This window comes from Panthera uncia (assembly GCF_023721935.1).
Source record: "Panthera uncia isolate 11264 chromosome B2 unlocalized genomic scaffold, Puncia_PCG_1.0 HiC_scaffold_25, whole genome shotgun sequence".
NCBI classification, from domain to species: domain Eukaryota; kingdom Metazoa; phylum Chordata; class Mammalia; order Carnivora; family Felidae; genus Panthera; species Panthera uncia.
In genome coordinates, this window is record NW_026057581.1 from 17,200,207 (window position 1) to 17,213,688 (window position 13,482).

Consider the following 13,482-nt stretch of genomic DNA (forward strand, 5'->3'; position numbering starts at 1 on the left):
GCCCTCCTCCTCCTCCTCGCCCTCCTCCTCCTCCTCGCCCTCCTCCTCCTCCTCCTGCGCTCACCGCCGGCAGCCGGCACTTTGCGCTTACCCAGAGAGTAGCTCCACTTGGGTGCGAGGCGGAGAAGGGGGCAAATCCGTTCACGCCGATCCATGAAAATGCTTTGGAAACTGACGGATAATATCAAGTACGAGGACTGCGAGGTAAGCGCGGCGCCGGGTATCCTTGCGGCCGCAGGCTCGGAGCGCTACCTTCCCGCTCCTCCTCCTCTCCTCGCAGCCAGCTGCGAAATGCGGGTGGGACAAACTTTCCCCAGCGCGGCGCCCGCCTCTCCGATTCGCCCGAAGAACGCGAGGGAGAAGCTGGAGAGGAAGGATGTGGACGCTGCCTTCTTTCATTTCCCTCCTTCGAAGCTCGTGTCCCACTTTACCCCCCCCCTTTTTTTTTTCTGACCAGTTTTGGGTCTGCCTAAGAGTGGAGCGAAGACACGAGCTTGGGTTTTTGAAGCAGTTGCTGGCAATTAGGCACGCGTCTGTGCACCCGGCGTGTGTCTCCAGCGAGATCCTGGGGGCTCGAGTCACCAGGAAGAGAAAGGAAAGAGAAAACCCTTTTTCCTCTTTAACTTCCTCTCCGATCTTTAACATTCCTTCTTTTATTGATTCATTTTTTTACTTCCTCCCTATCTTCCCCCTCCCTCCCCCCTTTCTAAAAAGGCTCCTTTCTGTTTGGAGAAGGGGCCCGCACACTTCTCCCTGAGCTGGGTTGCACCTCCCGGTTATGGGGTTCAGTTTGGAAGCACTCCTCTCCCACATCGCTTCGGGGCTCGCTCCAGGTATCTCTGTTACTGAAGAAGTTGTAAGCAGCTTCTCCCTCTGTGGGACACTCGGAAAGCATCCCTGGGGTGGCGGTGGGGAGGCTGCGCGGTGCGGAGCCGGCCGGCCGCGGGTCCTCCAGCTGCGGCCCCTGCAGCCGCCCGGCGCTCGGCTGCGTGACCGTGGGAATCCTGGCGGGGCTGCACGGGGCCTCTGGTGCGGGGAGCCCGCGGGGCCGATAGAGCGCGCCTCATTGGAGCCCGTTTTACAAGCCAGGGTCTCCGGAGCTCGGCTTCTTGCGGCAGCCGGGGAAGCCCCAGCACCGCAGCTCCGCCCGCGGGAGGCGCTGGGAACCCGCCTGGCTGCGGCGGCCGTGAACTCCTTCGCAACCCCAGCTGAAATACGCGGAGGGGTCACGGGAGGGGGAGGAGGGCCGCGGCCGATGATTACCTAAATAGGTGGTAGTCCCTGCCTTTGCTGTGTTGTTTTGTATTCTCTTTTCTGCTCTTTTCTTTCTCTTTGACATTTGGAGCTGGAAATGTCTGGCGCAGAGGTCTGTGCGGGCGCAGCAGCGTGGGTCTTGTCTTCACTTGAAATCAGAACCCGGGTTGATGTGAACGATGTGTCACCCGTTCCCTTCCCCCTCTCCTTTCCGTCGGCTATTTTAAATCTTTCTCCTTTCCCGGGCCCTCCCTTCACCCCACGGGGCACGAGGTGACATCCCACGGGGACCGGCGCTTCTCTGGGGGCTCCTGCAGTGCGCGGTGCCGGGCTCAGCGACCCTAGGGCAGACCAGCCGCTTTGTTTTCAGGCCTGGGGTGGGGGGTGGGGGTGGCTCTGCGAACTGGTCCGAGTGCAACTGAGCCCCTCAGTCGAGAGCGAATTGTCCCCGCCAGGGCTGCGAGCCCGAGGCTCGGGCATTTCACCCTCGCGGAGGCCGAGCCCTAGGCGGGCGGGGTCCGAACCTCTGCGCGGCGCTGGCCGCCTGCGACACTCAGGTGGGAGGCGAAGAACTTGCTCCCTCTGAGAGGGATCCTGTGGGGGCGCGTGTGAATGTGTGTAAGCGAGGCCAAAAAGAGAGAGAGGAGAACAGAGTGAGGGCTGTTTCAACAACTTTGCGGTGGGCGAGCGCCGGAGCAGGGATTTCGGGTTTCCGAGCCGGCTCGGGGCTGTCTAATTATGCCGGGGCTCTGCAGGGACACGCAGGAGGCGAGGTGCCGCTTGTTCTGACAACCCAGCGGGCGGACTGGCAGCGGCGGCAGCCGGGCCGCGCTGGGAGAGAGCGAGCCGTGTCATCCGGGCGGGGGTGGGGGGTGGGGGTGGGCGTCGGGCGGGGGTGGCCCAGCCAGTCGGACGGGTTTGCGCCGGGAGCCGGGAGCCGGTGCCAGCGGCGCCCGGGCTGGGCCGCCTAGCGTCTCTGCGCGCCCCGGGCCGCGTCCCGGCTCCCCCGCCCCGAGCCCCTGCCCCGGAGAGCCGAGGGCGGGGCGGCAGCTGCCGCAGAGCGGAGCGGCCCGGGCCGTCCGAGGGGAGCTCGAGCGGCGGCCGAGGCGAGGGCCGGTGGTGGAGCGGGCGGGCCGGTCCCGGGCGGGGCGCCGGGCCATGGAGCAGCGGCGCGGCGGCGGGCGGCCGAACCCCGAGTCCCAGGCCCGGCTGCGGAGCGGAGGAGCCCGCGGCCGGAGAGGGCCAGGCAGCACCTCCCGTGCCGAGAGCCCGATGAATGCCCGGACGCGGTCCCCGGCAGCTCCGGCCCGCGACGCGCGGCCCCCACGGTATCCCGAGGTCTGCCCCAGCCTTTTAGGTCTGATTGTCCTCGCTCGCTTCCTCTCCCCCTCTCCCCCCCTCGCTCCCTCCCCCTCCCCCGCGGCCTCCCCCTCCGTGCGCTCCGGCTCGGCCCCCTCCCCCTCCTTCCCTCCCTCCCTCTTTCCCTCCCTTCCTCCTCCCGGGCTCTCCCTCCTTTCCTCCCTCCCCTCTCCCCACTCCGGGCTCCCCTCTCTCACCCACACTTTCTTTCTCACACACGCACGCAGACACATTCTCCCTCTCTGCGCTCTCTCCCTCGGTTTCCCTCTCTCCCTCTTTCTCTTTCACTTTTGCATGCCCTGCAACCTTTTAAAATGTTGCCCCTTCCCTGTGATTCGCCAGACGCCGCGCCGCGGCCCCCCGCGCGCTCGCCCGCTCCCTCTCTCGCCCGCTTTTTGTCTCTCGCGCTCCCTCTCCCCACCTCCGATTTGCTACACTGAGGCTCCCGTCAATGGACTGCATTGAGAGCCGGCTCCGGCGCGAGTTGCCTCTCCGCTTCACGCTCGATTTCCAGGCATTCTTCCCTTATTAAGTATTCGTGTAATATTAATAGTCATGAATATCTGCTATTAGGAGGCTCCAGGAACGCTGCCCAGCGCGGTTATTAGAAGCTCAAGCGAAGCCGCCGCTAAGAAAAGAGGGGAGACACGGATTAAGGAACACGCACATACACACAGACACACACACACTTTTTTTTTTCTTTTTCCTCTTTTGGGTTTTTTTTTTTTTTTTTTTTTTTTCATTTTTTAAGGAACTTTGAATCCTAACCGCTCACGGCAGGATAGAGACCGTGGGCTCGACCAGCTGAAGGCGCCGCTCCAATCGGTGGTTCAAGTTCGGATGGACCAGAGCGGGGCTCCAGCGCTCGCGGGAGCGTCTGCGCCGTGACCGGAGTCCTGGGTGGCGCGGGGCTCTCGGCGCCTTTTGTGTGGGGCGCGCTCGGGCGGCGGGGCAGCCGGGCTCTCCAGGCTTGCTTGTTTTTTTCCACCCTGACTCGTTACCCCAGACTCTTCGCAGATGTTAGTTCACAGTTTTTCAGCTATGGTGAGTCCCATCCCCACCCCCATCCCTGTTTTCCTTAGGAATTCTGTTCTGGAAACCGGGTGCGGCGGGGCTGCCCGCAACCTCGGGTTTCGCGCCCAGGTTTCCTTCAGGGCACCCCCCCCCCCACCTTTCCATTTGCATTTCTCTCTTTCCTCCTTTCTCTCGCTTTTTTCATTCTTAAATCGAATGCATTACCCCCTCCCCCCTGCTCGACCTCTCCCGGCGCGCAGTCCTACCTCGCCGCTACTTCCCCAGGCGTGTTCCTCACCACGTTCATCGTTATTTCCTCGCGTATTCACTTGTTCCCGAGGTGTTCTCAACCTTTGGTGCTTAATCCATCTGCAGGAAGAACGCGGCCCGGTGTGCCCCCTACCCTCGGAGCCCGGGCTCAACCTCCGAGGGTTCGCACTCCCTGGAATAAACTCTGTTCGCCTGTTTTGCAAGCGAATTGCAATACAGGGACATAAAGTCAGGCGTGTCTTGTGCCCTTTGGGGCTGGGGTGCAAGGGGCGGGAGCCTCCGCCCCGGGGTACACCTCTCTCTTTTAAACCCAACAAGGCTGAATCTTTCTATTTTAAACCTTGACTTGACGTCCCCGTTTCCCCCATCCGTATCCTAAAATCGACCCTGTCGAGAAAAAGGCTCCCAACTGAGGAAGCGGAAAAGACAGACCCCCATCCTGCAGTTAAAACCTTCTTTAAGCTGGTAATTTAAACGTGTGCTTTCGTTGCAGCCCCTCTATGAGATGTTTCTATTTAAATAGTCATGAAATGGTAATGGTCTTTGAACGTGTGTGATTTTTTTTTCCCTCCAAATAAATGAACAGGGTGTAAACAATAACGCAGTGGCAGGCAGGTTCAAATCCGGGGGAAAAAGGAAAGGCCGCTTCTGCTGTTTAATATTTAGCAGGAATTTTAATTTTGCTTAAGGGAGGTTTCACGCTGCAGCTAAACGGAGTGTATTCTGGGAGGCCTTTTTCTGTCTCCCCCCCCCCCCCCTTTCAAAGAAACGCCTAAGCAGAGCCTCTTATGCCCCCACATTTGCACCATCTAATTCCCTGCGTTTTGGAAAGAGCCCGCCTCACTTCTGGGGTATTTTCCGAAATGAACAAGTTGGAGCCCATTTCTCTCGGCGGCCTGCCGATGGGAGTGAGCGGTTCCCCACGCAGTCTTGCGGAGTGGATTTAGAGTGGACAGCTGTAACTCGACGCCTGATTTCTCGTTCTTTCCCCTTCCCCTCTCTCCCTCTTGTAGGACCGTCACGACGGCACCAGCAACGGGACGGCACGGTTGCCCCAGCTGGGCACTGTAGGTCAATCTCCCTACACGAGCGCCCCGCCGCTGTCCCACACCCCCAATGCCGACTTCCAGCCCCCCTACTTCCCCCCGCCCTACCAGCCTATCTACCCCCAGTCGCAAGATCCTTACTCCCACGTCAACGACCCCTACAGCCTGAACCCCCTGCACGCCCAGCCGCAGCCGCAGCACCCGGGCTGGCCCGGCCAGAGGCAGAGCCAGGAGTCTGGGCTCCTGCACACGCACCGGGGGCTGCCCCACCAGCTTTCGGGCCTGGATCCTCGCAGGGACTACCGGCGGCACGAAGACCTCCTGCACGGCCCACACGGGCTTAGCTCAGGACTCGGAGACCTCCCGATCCACTCCTTACCTCACGCCATCGAGGACGTCCCGGTAAGAGGCCGCGCGGGGGGCGCGAGAGGGGACGCAGCCCCTGCTCACCCACCCCCAGAGAAGATAATCGGGACGTGCGGCGGGTGGGCCTGAGGTTCCCGCGATGGCGTTTACTTTTCCAAAATTTCATATTATTTTTGGGGGGGCGGACGCTTTGAGAACCCACGGCAACGACCGAATTAAAAAAAAAAAAAAAAGTAGTTGAGAGTTCTATAGCCTAGAACAAAGGTTCCTGGAGCTCCTGCAAACAATGCCTGCGTTACCATTTCCACCAACACAGAAATAAATCAGACGAATGTCACCATTAACAATATCTGCCCCTCTCCACGACAGTAAACTGTTTCGATTGGGAGAGGATCTAATTCCACCGCTGCGTCTGGCGTGGGGATTTCTGTCTGTCCTGAAAAAGACGTTAAATCCGACCAGAAGAGCTCATTAAATGCCCCGGCAGTTTAACATAAAGTGTAAACGACACCCTAAGAAAATCATTTTTGCCGGGTTTTATAAGCACTGGTGATAACTAAAAGTTATGTGTGTACCCTACCCTGATTAAAGAATAGTAAGTAGCAAATCGGAGCAGGGGACATTAAAATGCAGCCTCCTTCTCCTCCTAGGGGTGCTAAGTGCTGACCTCATAAATCATTAGCTGGGTTCCCAACGCCTATCAGAACCTGCTACACCCCATATTAAATTAAATGTTTTGAGACTATTGGGCAATACATTATTTGAGTTCTGATTCAGTTATCAATAAATGCAGTTTAAAATGATTTCTGAATAAGCATGGTATTAGCACATTTACTATTTACAATGTAAACCTATTGATAATTTGAAAGTACTTTCTGAAATTAAATTTAAACCAGCATCTCTGTTTCAATTCTACGTATTTATGGTTTCCTCACAACCTTCCTGAAATGGAATTAGAATGAGCCAATAATTTTATTAAAGCTGTAAAGGCTCTGTTAATGCTACTTTTCTTTGGAGAGGAAATGTATCTGGATGTGATTTTTACTAAAATGCTATTTCAAATTAGTGCATCAAATATTGCAGCAATATGTCCGTTGACAGTTTAATGATTACTGCATTAGATTGCAAAGAAAATGGTCAGATGAACTTACCTGCTTGCTTGGTGAATTTAAAACATTATTTAAGTTACATAGGAAAATAGAAAATTTATTACAGCTCTCACTTGGCCCAGTTAATCACTGAAATTTGTTGGTTATGTTGAGCAGCCTTGCATGGAAAGCAAGAAAGTAGGCACTTGATCCATTGTGGGATTTAGTAAGCATGGTGTGTGTTTGTCTGTGCTCATAAATGTTTTTGGAGACTGATACTAAACGGTACATTTCTTGGGAAGTAAAATGAGAGAAGCAATAGTTGAGAAAAGCGCAATTAAAAAACCAACCTGGAAGTTGTGATCATTTTAGTTCCCCTTCCCAAAGAGCCTCTGAATCCTTTTCCTAGCCTGCTCTGTGGAAATATTTGAATTGCAAAATGCATTGCAACCTTTTGGAATTACTGTGAATTAGGATTGCTCTCCTTTGCAGAAATTCCAAAGTGGCTGGTGTGAATTCTTAGCACCTGTATAGTCACTCTTTGTGGTGAAATTAGTCAGTAGGAGAAATTAACCAAAAGATCATATAAAAGCAAGGAAACTCAGTTGCAGCTCTTCCCCCCACCCTCCCCCACCTATTAAGAAAAAAATTCTTTCAAAGGAATTTGGGTCAGGAAAAGGGTTGTTTTCAATTTTCCCATTGCTGCAACAGTTAACCTTTAATAAGAATGACTGCTAAATATTTAAGAAAATCAAATTGATGGTGAAAATTATTTAATCATTAATATCTCAGTGGGGTTTTAAACTTAACAGTCTTCCCTGTATGGACAAGGTCTAGAAATAACACAAATAAAAGTATTATGCCACACTACATTTACTTTATGGGTTGAGGGTGCATGCATAAAGGGATCATATTTCCCCATATAGTTAAAACACAAGAACTGCAGCAGTAGTCATTTCTGAACATTTCTCAATTTAATTATACTTAAATCCAGAAGCACTTTAGGCAAGTTACAAATGAGAGCATTGAGTATAATAAAACCTGTAATAAAGCAACTTAGTACCATCCACCCGGAATCATTGCGATCAGGCACAATTAACAGGAGCATAAATCCAAGACAGAATGGAAAATGTTCGAATCAGTATTATTGTTGGACAAAGACTAGAGAAGGAAGTAATAGTTTTTTAAATGGTAATGCCTGTGTTTGGTAACGATTGCGAAATCTTGTATCTCAGCAGCCCTGGTGCTAATTTGTAAACACAGCCAGACATTATATTGCCTGTCAGTTTCTGCATTAGAAAACATGATTTCATTTTACTTTCTAATCACGTTTTCACTCTAGCACACACGTATACCCATCCATCTGTAAAAAAAAAAAAAAAGAGAGAGAGAGAGAGGGAGAAGAAAAAATAAGAAAAAAACCCAACAAATCTGCTGCTGGACAACAGGGGGGAAAAAACCGCAAAGGTTTTGTTTTTTGTATTTTTTTTTTAAAACCATTTTCATATTCCTTTCTGATACCCGGTTTAGGCAGTAGTCTTCTTTAAAAAATTATTTTTAGTGTTCCATAAGTGAAGGTGTGTATATGCATTTGCTTTTTATCACACTACCTAAAACGTTTAAAATGCTCCCTTGTTACTCCCGCCTCTGTCATTTCTATTGTGTTTCTCTGGCTTTTGCTGCCCGAACACTCGAATCGCTAAGGTCCGAAGCCGCTGAGGCGCCAAAATAAAGCCAGGTGTATTTTTAAAGGTTGAACTGACTTTGTGAGAAAGATTAGGTGCTCCAAAACTTGGTTTCATTTCCAAAGAAAGTTTTATTCCCCACCCCCACCTCCTTCAAACATGGATTATTTGCTGGGGGAGGAGAAATGGGCCGTGGGTGTGCAGTGAAACCTCTTGAGTTGCAAAGCCTCAAATTCCAATAAGCCAAGATGAGATGTTTATATATAAATGTCACTATTTGGGAGGGGGAAATTTTGATTCTAACCCTTCCCCTCCCCCCATGTTGCATGGAATATTCATTTCCTTTTGTTTTGATTATACACTTACATCCATGTGTATCCTTTTGTTGCAGCATGTAGAAGACCCGGGTATTAACATCCCAGATCAAACTGTAATTAAGAAAGGTAAGCCATTTCCTTCTACATTCCAGGCATGTCCTTACAGGCATAGTGCTATTTAAAAGAACTTGCAGAGCTGTATTTATTTTTTTCAAATAGGATTTCCTAAAGGCTCAGAATTAGCAAATAGATGGGCTTGGAACAGCAATGCTTAAGTGATCGGCTCTCAGTGTGTTAGTAATGGCAACAGGCTAGCCTTGTTCATGATTTGACCATTTAATTTAGTTTAATGATACATGGACAAACACATGAAATGTGTAAGAGTTGAACTGATTTGGAAGTGGCATTTCAGTTTTCAAGTGGTTTAATAGTTTAGTTCATCTGTTGTGTGCGTGGCTATGAGTGTTAAGAAGGGGTATAATGCTAAAACGGTGCAAATAATTCAACGTTAACAGAAGGGCAGTTGTGTCTTTGGTAACACTCCTTAGCAGAGGAAGAAGAAACTTTCATGTTCTTCAATTTAATTTCTCATTAGCTGTTTAAGGGGTTTTAAACTTTGTGAATTAGGTTAACAAAAATTTGGCTTTTGGTTAAAATTAGCATCTTGAAAATGTCGGGATTATTAGCATAATTGTTCAGAGCAGAAATTGTTCTTAAAAAGTGTCAAGTGACTTGGATGGATTTGTAATTTGTATTGTGTTTAGTGAGTAGAAATAAAGTTTACTGGATTAAATGCTATTCACAGCAGCTTTTTTTGTTGTTGTTATGGTGGCAATGTTACATTTCAGGATTCTAGGCACCACCAGAGGACGATGCTATATAAAACTGTTCTCATTTCTAACCCCAATCAGTATATTGTTAGCCAGTTTAAAGTTTCATTTTTTGCATCTGTGAAGTCTTTGTCACGTCAAATTAGATGTGCAAGGGATAAATCTTAAGAGATGCTCTTTCCAAGTCGACATGATAATTGGCTCTTTTATTAGTAATCTCTCAAGAGTTCGTTTAACTCCTATTGTCTCTATTAGCCTCCCCAGAGCTATTAATGTCACAAGTGATCTATCCAAAACCTAGAGCCACCTACCTCCCCATACATCTAGAATATCCCCATTAAAGAGGGAGGAGTACTGTGAATAGAATGTGTGCATATTATTATATATGTCTCCTTGTGGAATTTTAAAATACAAATGCATACTGTACTTAAATGGTTGTGAATGCATCTGAACTCTATTGGTGTTGAGAAATGTAACATGGTAGTACACTTTCTGCTGGCCTTGGCTTTTTTCTCTAACTATGGTGGGGCCGACCATGAAGAGCTTATGATTTGAAACAGCAAGAATATATCCTCTCCCCTTCCCAATGAGTACTCTTAAGCAGACAAGGGTATTAACGATTTGCTGGACAACAGGGCATACATCCTATGGTAGGCCTATTTATCCTTTTTTTTCTCCCAGTTCAAAATGGGGCTTTGGGATGGATTTCCACAACTCGGGTCTTTTTCACAACTAAACCTAGGAAAGGGCTTATTCCTCAAAAGGATGGGTGGGGCACGTGTGGTGTGTGACAAGCGAATCGACCGCCTCCCAGCTTGGTGCCTTAACTGCAATGCTCACTTACAGGCCGCTTCAGCCACCTAAACTCTCTGCTGCTTTTAATTATAGGTCTCTGAAGCAATCTCTTCCCAACACTAAGGCCCCCCCTTCCCACCCCACAAAAACTCCAAAGTACACATAGCTTGCTCTCGGGTGTGCAAACGTAATCCCCTCCCCTGCACCCTGACCCTATGCTCCAGCACCTCAGCTGGGGCCACTGTCCTCGGATGAAAGCCCAGGGGGTCACAATGTCACTACCATTTGTAGACAGCACCCTTGCGGCTAACAGGAAAGGGTTCAGCCGGAAGCTCGGGCCAGGCTGGTGGCGCGAGGTGGGGGTGGTGGGGGTGCCTGCCGGCCGCCGGGTGAGGTGCGCCGAGGGCCAGAGGCTCGATCCCCAGGACTGGCGAACACCAGGGAATAGGAGAGAAGAGGGGATTTTCTGGGCTGGCAGGAAACGGGGGGGGGGGGGGGTGGGGGGGCAAGGGCGGGGGGGGGGGGGGGGGGGGTTTGCAGCGCAAGGCCGGGCGAGCGCAGGGGTCGGGAAGGACTTGGGAGTGACCCTCGACGCCCACACGCAGCTTCCCCGTCTATCTCCGCAGGCCCCGTGTCCCTGTCCAAATCCAACAGCAACGCCGTCTCCGCCATCCCCATAAACAAGGACAACCTCTTCGGCGGCGTCGTGAACCCCAACGAAGTCTTCTGTTCAGTTCCGGGTCGCCTCTCGCTCCTCAGCTCCACCTCGAAGTACAAGGTCACGGTGGCGGAAGTACAGCGGCGCCTCTCACCGCCCGAGTGTCTCAACGCTTCGCTGCTGGGCGGAGTGCTGCGGAGGTGAGCCCCGGCTCCGCCCAGCCCGCCCCGCCTCGCGGCCGCGGGAAACACTGCGCCTGCGCGGGGGCGACGACGCAAACGGGCCTCGCGCCACGGCCCTCCCTTCGCGGGAAAAGAAAGGGGCGGGGAGAAGAGCGCCAAACCCGGTGGGTGGGAGCTGGGGGCGGGACGAGGCGGCGCGCGCTTGCGCCCTTCACAGGCTTCCCGCGCGCTCGGCGTTCTGGCGCGCGCCCGGGTCCGCCGCCGCAGCGCGCTCCCCGCGCCCTCCGCCCCCAACCCAACTCCCCGCGCGCACGCGCAGCTCTTTGCACCGCGCGTTCAGTCCCGGCTGCTGCAGCGGCGGGGCGCCGTGCAGCCACCTTTTTACTCCCGCGAACACCTTGCAAACCCTGGAAAAGTTCCTCTCAGGCGCCTTACTTTGCCTTACCTCCGTGTAGGGTCTCCGATGGAAATCCACCGCCCCTTGAATAGATAGGGTTTTTAAGTGGAAGACGGTGGCTTTCTCTTGAGTCCGCCGCCCTTCCTGCCCCCTCCGTCCCCCCCTCTGTCACTGTCACCTCTGGCCAGACGGCGACTCCCCGTGCCTAAGGCACACGCATTAGTGGTTCCCGTGTACTGCGGCGGCGATGTGCTCCAGGCAGTGTGCAAAATACGGTTACGTGCATCATTCTGAGTAGTCGTTGCCCACGAGTGCGTGTTACATACGTGGCTAGGGATACACATCTCACCCCTGTGAGGCCGGAATGATTCGTTTCGTAGATAAGATTTTATAAGGGTCTGCAAGGTGAAGCACCTTCCCTTAGGGCAGATTTCTCCCTCCCTTGAGCTGCGTCCTCCTAGGGTTCCACCCAACTTTGTGAGTGGTGGGTGTTGGGTGGAAGTTTCCCACATGATCTTTTCCTTTTTTTTTTTTTTTTAAATAAGAAAGTAGACCAAGAACTTCACTGTTTTGCCATTTATTCATTTGTGTATCTATGGACCCACAGGCCCACTCTGATGGGTATATCCCATGCAAAACCTTACAAAGCCGTTTTTGGAAGGTTTTAACATCAGTTTTTCTAATCTTTTCTTTCTCCTTCAGTCATTTTGCTTCCCTTTGTAATCTTTCACTGACAGAGATCTGAATCCGCCCTCTGCTTTTTCCTCCCCTTCCCCCATCCCCAATATTGGAGACTGTTTACCTAGGGGAGTATAATCTAATCCACACAATTAAAGAGCACTTGAGTAGGGAATAAAATCTGAAATTAATTAATTTGCTGTTTTATTTAAACAATTTATCTTAACCACTTTCTGATTATGGGAGTCTATTTAGACATCTATTTAGAACCACCCCCATTGTCGCTGAAATCAGTGAAATTTTTAAAGGCTGATCTCAGCTTTTGACATTTCCAGTTAGGCTGGTGACATGGCATGTAAACAGTTGGTGAAATGAATTTCCCACCGGGGCTAAAGCCAGAGCAAGAAACGTGAGAGTGATGATAACTTTGGTTACTCTGAACAACCTAACAGCAGTCCTTGCAAAGACAATTTAAAGACCCCACTGGGATTTGTGTGATTGTAACAACAGGGAAAATATACAGCAATCAGTTGAACTCAAGAATACCTCAAACCCTAGAGATGAGAGTTGTGTTTGTTTGTTTGTGGTTCTTCTTTAGAGATTTGGGAAATCAAACCCTTCTAACCTGCCACGGTTGCTGCAATCAACTGCACACGGGGGTGCTTCACAGTCAAGCATTTGTCTTCTATGATCTTTCTGTACCATTCCTTCCTAGATTTCCCTCCCTTAAGGATCTCGGGGCCACGATTCTTGACTGTGAAAAGCACATTTTAGGAAGTTTTCAAAATGAAAATAATGTGATGTAGAGCAACCCAGTGTTTTCTCAATCGCTTTCTCGCATATATTTGTGAAACAGGGCGAAGTCTAAAAATGGAGGAAGATCTTTAAGAGAAAAACTGGACAAAATAGGATTAAATCTGCCAGCAGGGAGACGTAAAGCTGCCAATGTCACTCTGCTCACATCACTAGTGGAGGGTAAGCGAGTCCACTTGCTAACAAGAAGGGAACTGTCTTGTGGGAAAATGGATAATACTTAGTGGCCATTTGGTTGTGTTTTGTGTCAACTGGGCAGTTTCGTTTTTTCCAGAGGCTGTAATGGAAGTGAGTGGAATCCTTGCATGTCGAAAAACTATTTGCATATACTCCTGTCCTCCTTTTTTCTTTCCCTCTGCCACAAAATTCCACCACCTCCGTAGCTCAATATGGACCTAAACAATGTGAAAATTTAAGAACTGCATATATCCCAAGTTCCTGTCTCCTTCAGAGAGCTCAGCAGTAAATCACTTAAGCTATTCTGACATCTGCGTTTGAGAAATGCGTGACCATTACTTCCTGAATTAATTTGGGAATCTTTGACCTGCATCCTGATTTAAGACCGTCCTGAAAGCTCAGGGTTATATGCCCTTTCAGGTTTTTGTTTTCCAAACATATGCTCCCTTATCTCTTATTTAATTGTGCTTCTCTAGTGGAGGGGAAGAAAAGTGAGCAATTTTAGATTTTGAATTGTTTGGCTAGGAAAGAAAAAAGAAATGGAAGCATTGCA

General features: G+C 50.8%; 1 protein-coding gene across 2 annotated transcripts in view; it reads left to right on the forward strand.

Annotated features, from left to right (window-relative positions):
• TFAP2A (transcription factor AP-2 alpha) overlaps nt 1–13,118 on the forward strand; it is a 17,673-nt gene extending 4,555 nt beyond the window's left edge. The window contains exons 1-5 of one of the 2 annotated variants that reach the window (XM_049655064.1): nt 63–204; nt 4,911–5,345; nt 8,474–8,525; nt 10,651–10,882; nt 12,796–13,118. In XM_049655064.1, coding sequence (XP_049511021.1) covers nt 154–204; nt 4,911–5,345; nt 8,474–8,525; nt 10,651–10,882; nt 12,796–12,976 — 951 coding nt within the window. In that variant the 5' untranslated portion in view covers nt 63–153 and the 3' untranslated portion in view covers nt 12,977–13,118. Of the gene's footprint in view, nt 1–62; nt 205–4,910; nt 5,346–8,473; nt 8,526–10,650; nt 10,883–12,795 lie in introns of those variants that run through there. The other variant, XM_049655065.1, reaches the window with a different exon arrangement.
• The last annotated feature ends 364 nt before the right edge of the window (nt 13,119–13,482 follow it).